General features: G+C 42.9%; 1 protein-coding gene across 3 annotated transcripts in view; it reads right to left on the reverse strand.

The window, feature by feature from the left end:
- ARVCF (ARVCF delta catenin family member) overlaps positions 1-13,047 on the reverse strand; it is a 128,112-nt gene that overhangs the window by 82,886 nt on the left and 32,179 nt on the right. For 2 of the 3 annotated variants that reach the window (XM_057369058.1, XM_057369056.1), the window contains exon 2: positions 2,393-2,431. The exons of the other annotated variant lie outside the window; for it this stretch is intronic. In XM_057369058.1, the coding sequence (XP_057225041.1) occupies positions 2,393-2,431 (39 nt within the window). The remainder of the gene's footprint in view (positions 1-2,392; positions 2,432-13,047) is intronic. 3 annotated transcript variants of the gene reach the window in all.

Here is a 13,047-nt window from a genome sequence, read left to right on the forward strand (position 1 = left end):
ATACATAAATATCTACTTTGTTACAGATAAACTAATCTCCATTTAGTAAACCTACTTGCCTGTTTTGTCATGTGAAATGAAGGGTGTGTTTTATATACATAAATCTATCTCTGTATTTATGCATATGTATGTATACAATGGATTCAGCACACTTCAGGGTGAACCCACACACATGAACCTATGGGAAARCTTCAAGCTCTGTTAGAGCTCTGACACAAGCTCTACCCTAAGGCTGCTCAGTTCAGAACAGAAGGGAAATGTTCGCCCCAAATGAAAGCAGGCTGTGCTGGCACAGGGTACCAGAATGAACTCAGCCCCACACCACAATGCACTAACTGTTTCCTGAACACTTACACACTTCCTTTGTCCTTCWCAAACACACACAACAAGCAGCGAACAAATAATGCCAAGAGCTTTTAAAGCACCAAGGTTAAAAGGAACATTTCAGCAACTGGAAAAAACYCTCAGCTACAAAAGTTTTGAAAAGCCACAAACAGGAGTGGGGTTTTTATGGAAGCAGGCATGGTAATTCACCCTTTGAAGGCATCACACCTTTCAGGGAGAGCAAGAGGCGGAGGTGGAGGAGAAGGAATCAAAACCCAGACAAGGCCTGGAGTAGCAAYATTCATCCCTCAAGTACACTGGGGTTCTGTTCAGCCACGCGGTAGCTGCCCATCAACAGGGAAATCCAGAGCCTGCCCAACGGTCAACAAAGAGGGCTTTTATGCTATTTTAAACAATCTGAAGTGTCTCAGTTAATGGAAGACCGGGCAATTGGCCCTCAACTATTTCTAATTGACTGGAATGATGGATGAAGCTAAAGGGAAAGCTGACCCACTGAACTTTTCCATACAAAGCTAGGAAACTGAAGGAGATTGTAAACAGTTTATAAGAACGAGAAGTGGGAGAGGCAGAATCCCAGGGGCTTTGCTCCTCTCAACCTGCTGTTAAGTTGTTTCAGAAGAAGGAAAACAAAGAGCTTCAACTCTGAGCAACAAACAAAAAATACAGGGGAAGGCCTAAACAAATAGGGTATTTTTCCCATGCTCTCCTCCCCTTTCTCCAGGAGCTGCTTAGCTCTGCCATGCAAGCTGGTACTKTGAATCAGAAAGGGCAATTTGTCACTTTGACAAGGTGCCTCTCAGGGCTCTCTATTGCCTTGCCCTGCTTTTCAGATTGACTGGGTATTAACCAAGGATGTCAAGACATTACATCTCAGTCAACTTCAACAGATGTGATGATATATACTTAAAACTTCCATGTTAATCAGTGCCACTACATTGAAGTAATGCTCAAGAAACCACACATGCCTGTTGATTTTCTGAACAAAACCATCACAGCAGCTTTTGCACTCAAAGGGCAACAGCTCTGCAATGTGACAGAGCTGTATGTGCACCTCAACGGATCCTGGGAGGGAACACTGAGGACATGCTGCTTCCAGATGGGGAAATGGATGAGTAACAGGTTCAAATTCACAGTATCTAACTTTAGGCAGCTTAGCAAGATATCTAAATGCAGAATAACTTAATTCTTTCCCTTTTGCAACAAAGAAGAGTAGGAGCCTCAAAGAAAAATTCAGATCTTGCACAGACTAAATCGTGTCCTTAGACACATCCAGCTCTTGCCAATTCTGCGGGGAAATGATAACAAGTGCTTCAAGAAAGCATTAAAGCTGGAGGATGAATCCGGGCCTMGAAGTCCCAATATAAGTACTTTGTGCAGAACCCAGAACGCGACAAGCGTATCACAAGTCATCATTCAGTCCCTTAGTCACAAGCCCTTTTTATCCCAGTAGTTCAGCAAGATCAGTAGTAAAATAGAAGCATAAGACATTATTTGCAATATGAAAATGATACAGGCCAAAAAAAAATCCAAATCCCAAAAAAGAAAGAGCACCTGGCACACACAGCTCTCMTTCCCTTAACTGTCGACAGCACAGCCAGTGTTTATCTGGACACTCTGCCCACTAGGAAACTGAGCAGGAAATGACTGTTTCTCACCATGATTTGTACAGAGAGTTCACTGCAATTTGCCAAAYTACCTCCCAAAGATAAATACAATGTACATCTGCATGCCTAATTTTTGACCAAACCCAAAGCAGACCTGACTGGCTTCCTCTCTGGAGCCATTCAGATGAACGAACTGAGGCTAAATTAGGGAGACTTTCAGTGGATGAGGTTACATCATAGATTATAATTTTCCAGCAAGTTTTTCCCTTCATCTCCACCTGCTGCCTCTACAACGCTGGCATTATGGGTGGTGTTGGATGACTAATTTTACATTCCTTTCTGCAAGACAGGCATTCAGATTTCATTTCTTCTAGRCCCCACAGAGTTTGGATCACAAATTAAATGGATGCATGTATTGCTAGGTATCAAGTCCACAAACTTACATGCACATGGGAGTCAGAAGTACAAGCTATGTCCTTCATCTAAAATAAAAAAAAACAACTGTCAGTTTGGCAGGTGAGAGCAGAACGTTTCTTTAYGCAGTTTATGTGTCCCAGTCTCTAACCCAGCCACCTTCACACATCCTCAGGGAGTTAAACCAAAGCGTGCCAGACCCAGTCAGTTCCAGGTTAATGCACACACCCACTTGCACGGCTACAAAACTACCTTAGAGAATTGCTTTTAACTCKGAGGCAGATGCAAACCATCTCTGCATTCTTTGAATTACGACCAAGGCTGGAGCATTATGTGAGTGTCCACGGAGCCATATCARATCAGTGTTAAATTTAACTCATCTCCTCACCCACCCACAATCTTGCCGGTACATCTGAACTATGCAACAAAAATGCTTTCTGTGGAAAAACACACAAAAACAAACCAAGCAACCAAATGAAAACAAACCAAAAAAAAAAACCAACCAGCTTTTATAATCCTGAGGGAAACAGAACAAACAGACCACTGATGATTTTTAAGCCTGCATTCCAAGAAAGCTACTCCTTAAAATAAATTATTTCTTATTCTGGGGAATACAAAGCRATTGACAATAAATCCAATCAGCTGTCTCACAAGGACTGTGCCTGCCAGTGTCTCCCATTATTAAGCCCCAGAGCAGGTCTGCTTGGCAGYGAGGCAGCAGGGCTGTGTCAGCCCAAGCAGCTCCCCAGGAGGTTACCCCTGTTAAATCACACACTCTGCATCTCGCCCCATCCCAGCCCCACACCGAAAGCCATGGGCTGAACAAAGCACAGCGGGAATGTGTGAACAGCCTCTCAGTGCTGGGTAACCCYAGAGAGCAGAAATGGGACAGCAGCAAAGGAACTGTGCGGGAGGTCTCCGGGTAACCACAAGTCCATTGGAACACCAAAAGACACAAGTCAACAAAGCCAAAAGCAGCTCCAACTGCTGTAAATCTTCCAAATGGAAGAGATTCCAGCAAAAAGACAATTTTCCCAAGTGCAATGCARTTACTGTGCTATTTCAACTACCCAAGAGAGTTCACTGATGGCTTTTTGTCCAGTAGTCTGTTTACTTCACAGGTTTTCTGTTTATTCCCTACAACTGACCTTATAACCCCTACTTGCACATGGCCAGCCCTCACACTCTGGTAAGAGAGCAGTGCCTGTGCTAAGCTCATGCTACACTAGCARTAAACAATATGGAAAAAAAARRAAAARRRRAAAAAAAAAAGATGAAAGTGAGAACTTGGATATTGGGGAAAATGCTGACTAAGAACCTGTTCACTTGCCATACTCACAGCTGTGGAGGGCAGCTGCAGCAGGCTCAGAGCACAGCTAACAGAACAGCCAGAGAAAAGGATCCAGAGGTCTCTCCTCCACACCTAAGGTCTGAGTTATTAACCTCAGAAGAAGGTCAAGTGATTTGATTACAAGTCAAGAGCCTAAAGGTATAATGGAAAGCTGATGGAGAACCCTTCACCCYCACAGAAAGGTTTAACCAGTGCCAGTGATGAAAACTGTCAAGACACACACACACACACAATTTTAACACCTTAAGTGTGAATTGCGCAAGAAAAAAAAAAMCACTTACATGGTAAAATTTTGCTGCTCAACAGGTTGGACCTAATTATTTYTAAGAAACATTTCCTATTTACTCATGAACCTGATAATGGAGAGGTGCTCATGTGCACGCACACAACTGCTCCTATTTGACTGCTACACTRCTCTGAAGATTTTTCAGGCTAAGAATAAATTATTTAAAGCTGGTGAAGGAATTTCCCACCCCACCCGCAGCCTGCCCTCGGCAAACTACGCTTAAATGTAATAAAGAGATTTTTGTCAGCCAGAGAAGGGGCTAATGATGCCTGTTCCATCTTTTGGCCTAAGGAGTTCCCTCTCCTGCCAGCATTAACCAGGGTGAAGCCCCTTCTCACCTGTCAAGCAGCACTTCAGGTAACACCAAAYTGCAAAGCAGAGCATTGTGTCAACTGACAAATCACCATCACTCAGGCAAGACTGTCTGTTCCCTTACCCAGCCTTTGCTGTCAACAGCACAGCTCCCAAAAACCTGTAGTGCCAGCATTACTGAAATAGCTGTGGGACAGCAGGAAYCAGTGACTGAAGGGGAAAAGAGATGAGCACCATTTATCCAGGCACTGTCACCTAGAAAATTAATGGGAAACCACTGGCTCCATTCGGTTCATAAGGGCACTCAATATCGACAGTCAGACCATTCAGCAAGGACTCTATTACCACATGATGAGTATGAATCTCAAAAAGGAAAAAGTCATTTAAGCTAAGGTGGAAGTCACTTGCCCAGAGGTAAATACCTTYACTAGCAAAGTAAAATAAGTCTCAATTTCTTAGTTAAATGTGTTTGTCTTTTTGCATTTTATGATCGGCTCTGGCTAATAGTTCCATATATTTGCTGGAAATTGGCATCTTTCTATGACCACTCAGTCATACTGGCACTGTGGATACAGTCAGCTCTTCTGGATTAAAGCATTTGAATTGTAAAATCCTATCACAGKGCCAAGCACTCAATTATTTACATARTACCTTTTTATTATTATTTCTGATATGCTTTTGTTTGGGACTTCACAATGGAATTGAAATAGGATGAAGACTAAGACAAAATGCAGCCCAAGAGTCAGCAGTCTAAATCACTTTTAAACAGGTTCTCAGGGGGCTTTTGAGAGAGCCATTTCTCAATTAAATACACACAGATAAAACAAGAGATCATACAGGATGAAATTAAGGACTTGCTATTAACAACCATCAGTCAGAAAACTAAACTCATGCTCTGAATGCTGTACTTCTCTGGCAAGACAAGCTGAACCTAGGGACAGGACAGCTGCACTTCGCTCCCACTTCTTCTTGTGGTTTTGTGCCAGAAAACAAAATCTTTAATTTTTCCAGAGAAGCCCTGCCAAGCTGAGGCTGCAAATAGGATATGGTGTGTTAGTAAACTCCCAGCCAGCTCGCTCACACCCTGGCCAGAACCATTCCAAGTGCCTAAATCCCTACGTGCACGTTGGCAGCAGTGACTGCCTCCCCCTCACACAAACCATCCTCCTGTGTTAGTCCCCATTTGTAAATTAGGCCAGTGTAGAACACACCATTTTCATCTGTTCTGGCAGAATATGCAGCACCCAGTCTTGCCTTCTCTCCTTTATACARGCTTTCCTACAACCCACCTCCACCACTAAAATTGTGACAAACCAAAGCTCTCCATAAAGCATTAGCTGTTCTGGGATCATCTATACACACAGCTGTCTTTCCCAGAGTTCAAACAAAGCTGTTTTCTTTTTCTTCCAATTCTTCACAAGGAATCAAAGATAAACAGTCATCCCACCCACCCTTTTTTAAACAGTAGGACAGACTCAATCACTACAAATTTAGCAGCAGCAAGTCCACCACCCACAATGAACACCCTGCCATAAACACTGCTGCTGCCTCCAGGACTCAGCCTGAGCACAGCACGGGGAATATTCTCAGAAACACACACCAGCAGAGTTCATGCTACTTGGGTTTTTAGCTTTTGAGTTTTATTTTTTCACCCAAGAGAAAGCCAGTGTCTTCTAATCCCTYCCCAKMCCCTCCAGCAGCARAAAACAACTCCAAGGTRCTGCTGAACCCACAAACCAGGTTTAGTGATCTGGACTAACCCATCACTCACAAAGGTMCTGTTAACAAATAAAGATGTCTGACAGAAATACATAATATTATATGTCTCGACTTGTTTAATCAGGGAGTACAATAGTTGGCAACAGATAAACATATGCATGGAAGAGGGTAAATCTGGCAAAAGTTGCAAAAGCAAGGCTGGAGCCAGAAGAACACCAGCAAAARATAAGCAAAGGAGAAAAACATTACRAAATGTGTAAGTCTATCCAGGGAGGGCAAAACCAAACAATAAAGCACGTCAGGGAAAGGGGAGGACAGAGAAAAATGAGAAGAGACAGAACCCATAAATGAGAAGAGTAAGTGTCATGTGGAAGCCAAATCAGTGGCTTTCACACAGAAAAAAAAGTGGCAGGAAAAGGGAAGGAAGGGGAAAGTATGAAAGAAATATTTCAGTCTTTAATTCCATCCTGTTAACACTGCTTTCATTCGCCATATAAATCTTCTGATGAACGGTAGCTCCCCCCACACACGGCAGTATATTAAGATTCTTTATTAAGGCTTTCCAAACACCACAATGTCATTCTTTGGCTTTTTACGTGGTTTGCCTAGACTGTGTTTTTTGTTGCTAAGCTCTCATTAGATGTGTATGTTGCACTGACAGGGAAGAGATTATAAAATACAAGAAACCTGAGCACAAGCCCAGTATTTGATTTTACACAAGTGAACACTCTCTGGCAACAACACACAATGCCTCGTGTGTGCTTGGGGATTCTTCTAGATCTGTTCAGCATGAACAGACTCTGTCTGAACTGTCCCACAGTGGCGTGTGAGCAATTAATTTAGGGAAGCACAGAAAGGGGAGGMGAGCAGAGATGCAGACRTATCACAAAGCATCTCCCACCCCARACRCTCCTGTGGYAGCCCTGGGCAGGACAGCTCATGGCTCTGGCACACAGCTGARGACTGCGAGGAGGAACACAGCCCTGAGCCACGAATACCACGGAGGCACCCGAACAACAACACAAAGATGGAGCCAAATTAATAAATCTTGCTTACAAGGGATGACAGCGTGTCAGGAAGAGCAAATGTACCCATCTAGCTACCCGCGTGGAAGACAAAGATATCCATCCTGAACAGCAAATTGYGTCCAACACCATGAACACTTCACACCCCACAGGCAGAAAACTAGCCTGATTCTACACTTAATTCAATTATCTGTGTCAACAGTGACCAAACACATCAGCATTTACAGCTTCCCACCATTTATCAGTTCACACATGCAGAAATTAAATCGACTCCTGAACAAGRAACCATCAGCAACTCTGATCACAGAAAAAAACCCAGAAAACTATTTTTGCCACAAAGTTTAAACTGAGTACAGCTCCGTTTGGAAAATTAAATGAAACCAAAGGATAACCATATCATTCACTTAACAAAAGCCACCAAATACAACAGGCTCTTAGTGCACATCTAAAATGTGTTTAGAAACCCAGAAAATAGACCAGATAATGTGCTCTATRTACCCTCAGCAGCAGACGTTACAGCTATTCTTAATCCCAGCTTTGTGAACCTGGGCGACATAATTCATTGTGCTTTTGGATCCATAATATTTTGCAAAGCACTGCAGTTTGCTGGCTTACAAACATGCCCCGCCAGCTCACTGGGTACAAAGATTTCTGCTGACTTCACCTACCATTTCAGTTGCACTCATCAAGGATTACTATGTTACCCCGTTAAGGATACAGGCTGCAAATACTAAGTAGGAAAGGTTACACTTATGTCTGAAATAGACTGGTAACATTTTGATAGGTGACACACATACAGTGAATGAGCACTTAAGAGGCACTTCACTGTTTCTTCCATGAAGTTCAAGAGAAATATTCAAATTTCAAATGCTTTAGGAACTTCACTTATTTTTCAAGACATTGATAAAACTGTTTCATCATCATAAAAGCATTTTACACCTGTAACTTCTCTAAAAGGAAGTGAGATCATCAGAGAAGTCTCTGTATTCTTTGTAGACTTTCATGGAGAAATTTTTYCTCTTTGCAACTTCACATGTACACAAGCATTACAGGAAGTAACACCATTTTTCAATGTATTTCACATAATRGTAARAACSTAAKAAATCATAAAGRCAGACTAAGAAGCATTTCTGGTCCAGTCCTYTACCAGTAAGATYACACCTCAGCACTCTGCCCSTTCTAAAGCACTGCCATATTTTGCRATGAAGCTGGTTTTCCATCATAGGGATTTGCATTCCCATAGTACATCCCTGTCTTCATACTCAGCAGGAAGAAAAGCAAATTTCAATAGAAATCCATAGAATTAWTCTAATGAAATTTTACACAGCGAAAACAGCAACTTCAGAAAAAAATCACTGAGTGAGMTGCTTCAAGAACATTACCTTCACACCTGCAGCAACACCATAGCAGAAGAAAACATCAGTGAAAATAATTTCTCATAGCATTAGGCAGCATTTTGCAGTTTGAGCAGTCAAGCAAGTTTAAATGGTCAGCAGCAAAAAGCTTCTGTACACCCTYTGGATCTTGTTTCTGCTAAGGAAGTTTTACAAGAGAACTAATTCATTGTCAGGAGCAGGTGGAAAGATGTTGAAGTCTTCATCATCAACATCCATGCTACAGCACAAGTGTTCACTGTTCTTACCCTCAGAGCAATACAAACTTGATGACAGAACATTGGACTTATTTCTAAAGGAGCACAGGTTGGCGAAGGTTTGAACTCAGGTGAATTGCCCCCCAGTGTTTATTAACTATCCAGCCTCTGCTGCTCAGTCAGCACAAGGCCAGGTACAGATGCTGCTGCACTGGAAGAGGAAGGCCCTGCAAAGCCCTGCCCACTCCACAGCAGCTCTGCTCTGCAAGGGCAMTTCTGTGCCTCAGGACATACAGGAGCTGTACCAGAGCTGATCATTCCATGCACACATGGATGAAGAGAACTCCAAACAAAGAGACCACACACCGCCGGGAGCTGGCCGGGCTCAGCTCAGCGTCACAGCACCAGGCTATGTGTTGACATCACTTATGTGTGAGAATGCTGGTGGCTGAGACAGCTCGAGCATTAGCTGCAGTCTGCTCTCCCAAACGCCTGGCAGCAGCAGTCTGCAGGAGGCAGTCCCCAGCCCATCAAGAAATAACAAGTGACAATTCAAGAAAGCATGTTCGCTGTCTATTCATGCGTGCGTGCAATCTTGGGCCAAACAGTGGATGTGCTAAAAGGTTTTCCCCAGAGGAAATGTGTTTATTAATTAATATCTACTGAATTATTTGGTTCCCCATAGGCTCTGCTGTGCTTCTAASATGAGTCCTATTGTTGCCAGTGAAAGGTGTCAGGCGTGGTGACTGCCCAGGAGGTTCATCAGGACACTTCAGTCAATCTGAAGAACCAATCTATGTTTTTGTATTCATCAAGTTCACAAGATATCCATCTATGGTAGAAGTCATAGAAAAAGCATTTAAAATCTCCAATATACAATAACTTTWAAAAAAGCCAACAGACACAAGTGTGGTATACAGCAGAATCACAGCAGGAAAGTGCTGATCTGAGGCCATCAACTCATCTCTTGGCMCCTCAACTGCAGTAACCCCAGCTATTCCTTTCACACACTGTTACATTCCTTACACCAATTTGTTCCTAGCACCTGGTGCCACTGCTACCAAACTAAACTTCACATCCACCACATCCTGTCCCACTCCTTTTCMTCAGGATTCTGACTAGATCTGGCACAACTCTATACAGTGACATCATTTTTCTAATGTTATCAATCTCACTGAGACACTTTATTCATCACATGTCAGTGTCAGCTGGCAGGGACCACAACTCCAGTCATTCCTGGTACTCCAGAACTCACCCTGCACCARCCTCTCTGTGTAAGCTCAGGCTGTAGTAGCAGAGGAGGGAAAGCATTCCTACAACCTCCCTATTGTAAGCACACACCAGCTCATATGGTGAATCCTCATCCCTGAGAGGGACAATTTACTCACTACAATATTCCTCCTCCACTGCAATGCCATCTCTCCCTAACCCCTTGGACGCACCCATGCAGCACAGGGGCCAGAAAACCCTTTGTCAGATTATGGGAGCACTCATTATGGCAGCTCGCTGGCAAATTCAGAGACTTTARATGTTAATTTAATCCAGGTCTCCAATTTCAGCATTCCCTCACGTAGGCAATACCCATTTAGTCCAAATCAGAAATCTGAACATCAGCAACTGTAATTACCACACCCAGTGGTGAACTCGGACTGCAGCAACAGCATCCCTGATGCAGACCACRCTGGTCACCCTGGCTCCCTTTCAGAAATTGTTCAAAGTTGATGTCTTCAGTAGRAAAGGAATGTCTCAGCTAAATTAAAACATTGCATTCCAACATTTTACTATCATACCACCAGTACAACACACTGCTTACTGCAAGCTGAACAGGACCAGCCATTTGACATCATTCAGACAGAATCTGCTCTCACAGCATCAGAAAGGTCTCAGGTGCAGCCCTAATGCCATTATTTAATTCCATCCAGCCTGTGCTCAGCCTGCAGTAGCAGAGAGGGGAAAGCASTCCTACAACCACCCTCTTGTCAGTATGTGCTAGCACAGGTTTGAGCTTCTTGAGCTTAAAATCTCAAGAAAGTAAAGCTGAAGGCAGCCTAACTGCACTACTTCAAAGAGTCARTTCTGCKGCAGGAAATGGTTAAAGCACATCACAAAGGAATAATTTATCAATACACAGGTGTGATTGCAASGTGCTCCAAACAGCTCCCTACAGGRGAAGACACTACCAGGTAGTGCTGGTAAAGCACCAGAAGAGGCTGCAGAGACATAAAACCACATTCCTAAATCAGAGGCCTTGTTAATAATAATTTCTTTATAAGTACATAATATCTAGAACAAAAATTAAAGCTACCTTCAGAGAATAACATCCCCTGTGAGGCAGGCTGCAAATAAGAGTCATCAGGTTCTATGCTCCCTGCCTGGCAAGCGTATTTTCACTTTATACTGGGCACATGACAAGCAAGACTTTTGAAGTGCTCTGTGTAAACATTAGTGCACAATGCAGTGGTTAGAGCACTGCAAATGAAGAAGGGGGGATGACTCCTCCTGTCTGGGAGAGCTGTTTCTGAAAGATCTGCAACATGCCACACGCACCAGGTACAGCACTTCATCTTTCTGAGAAACAGCAAACCTATCTTAAAGTTCTGAACTGCTCCTCTTTTAATTCACAGTATCTGCCCACCCAATGATAAAGTCCTTTGACATTTTATTTAGGAGGACTTATTTCTCTTCCCAATGCTAGTAAAGGCATACAACAACAATAAARCATGATAAACATTCAGTTTGCAACCACTCTGACACAGTATAGACCTACAGAAAGGATTTAGAGAAGCAGTAACCACAAGACCCACAAGATCAGATCAGCACAACCTCAGTAACCCCCTGCACACAGACTGAGCTGCTCCTTGAAGAACCTACTTGTTCTTCAAGCCCTCTGGGCTTGAGGGGATCTTTTCCACGCAYTTCACTTTGTTTTGGCTCACTACTCTGCATGCAGATACACAAGACTTCATAACACATTTGCTGCCCACCTGCAAGACATTAATGATTAATTTCCAAGCATATCAACTCTACACAGCTGTKGGGTTTTTTCCTCTGTTTCTTCATTGCTTGCTTTGAAGAAAAAAAGAACAGGAATATCACGTAAAATCTAGCTAGAGATATTAAAACACTGCAGTATTTTTCAGTCTCAGCAGAATAGCTGGGGAGTCAAAGSTTTTAATCAAAGGATTTTGAAAAATTATTTCAAGTACACAAAGTGCATACCAGATCAAATCCTGTCTTCTGTCATACAAGGTAACCGTTATCCAGTGGACTAATTTGCAAACATAATTTTAACTGTTTTTCATATAAATCAGACTAGATGAAAAGATGTGAAGATGGGATTTGTACTGTCATCTTCACCCTGGGAGCATGGACAACAAGGATGGAGGAGGCACTTGTACGAGGCCCATGCTGCAGTAAGATCTGCATGCAGAAACAATTCAGTTGGTGGTGAAAGATGACATCCACAATGACTCCCGCCTGATCCTTTGCAAAACGCCATATTCATTCTCTCATGTCTGCAGAGAGCTCAGGGGAATGGCTGAACAGAGCCCGGAAGGCAAGCGGCGACAGAAGCGCCCCGCGCTCACTCCATCAAGCAGCAGCTCAGACCCTCCCCGACAGCTCCTGCTCTGCAGGTATTCCAGAGCAGCTCCTTSCAGGAGCCACCAGGAGCTAATGCAGATCAACTGCCAGAAGGGGAAAACATCCAACAAAGGGAGGGGGGGATACGCCAGCGAGGGTCTGCTAAGCAGGGAAGAAGCCACAGCTACATTTGGATTTATCTGTAAATCCCCATTTGTGCCATCACTGGAACCAAGCCATCTGATTTTGATTTACCTCATCTATCTGCCTCTATGCTCTTGAAAAACAAACTATTACTAAGGTTATTCAAGACAGAGTTAAAAGAAACTTCCTGTAAAGATCCCCCCAGACAAGAAGTGTTAGTGACTTCTTGCAAGATATGTTTATATCTTGCAAAAAAGCTCTCAAAAAGTTTCTGAGTCCAACTTTTACTTTCCTAGTAYTGGCTGTCAGATGAGTCCTTGATGTCTTTTGTAGCTGTACATTACCTGGAGGCTGACTGTAGGAAAGGTACAGCTACAGCTTCCCAGTCTAGCTCCTGACGCAAATACTATCCTGAAGGAAAAACAATGCTCTTTTGAAATAAAATTAAACCACTAGTAAAGCAGAGCTATTACTCTGGAGGGAAGCCACTTTTCAAAATAATAAAATCCATGCAAGGACAACTGTAATGTATAAAATTTACACTGTAACAGACTACACAGCACATCTGTCYAAATACATCTGTCTTTGTCCAAATCCACAGTCTTTTTTCCTTAACATAAATGTTTGCAATAGGAATTCAGGAGAACGTACCAGAAAACCTTTGACAATTTCAC

Source organism: Malurus melanocephalus, unplaced genomic scaffold (assembly GCF_030028575.1).
Source record: "Malurus melanocephalus ecotype Western Australia unplaced genomic scaffold, MMel_1.1 scaffold_102, whole genome shotgun sequence".
Lineage (NCBI taxonomy): Eukaryota > Metazoa > Chordata > Aves > Passeriformes > Maluridae > Malurus > Malurus melanocephalus.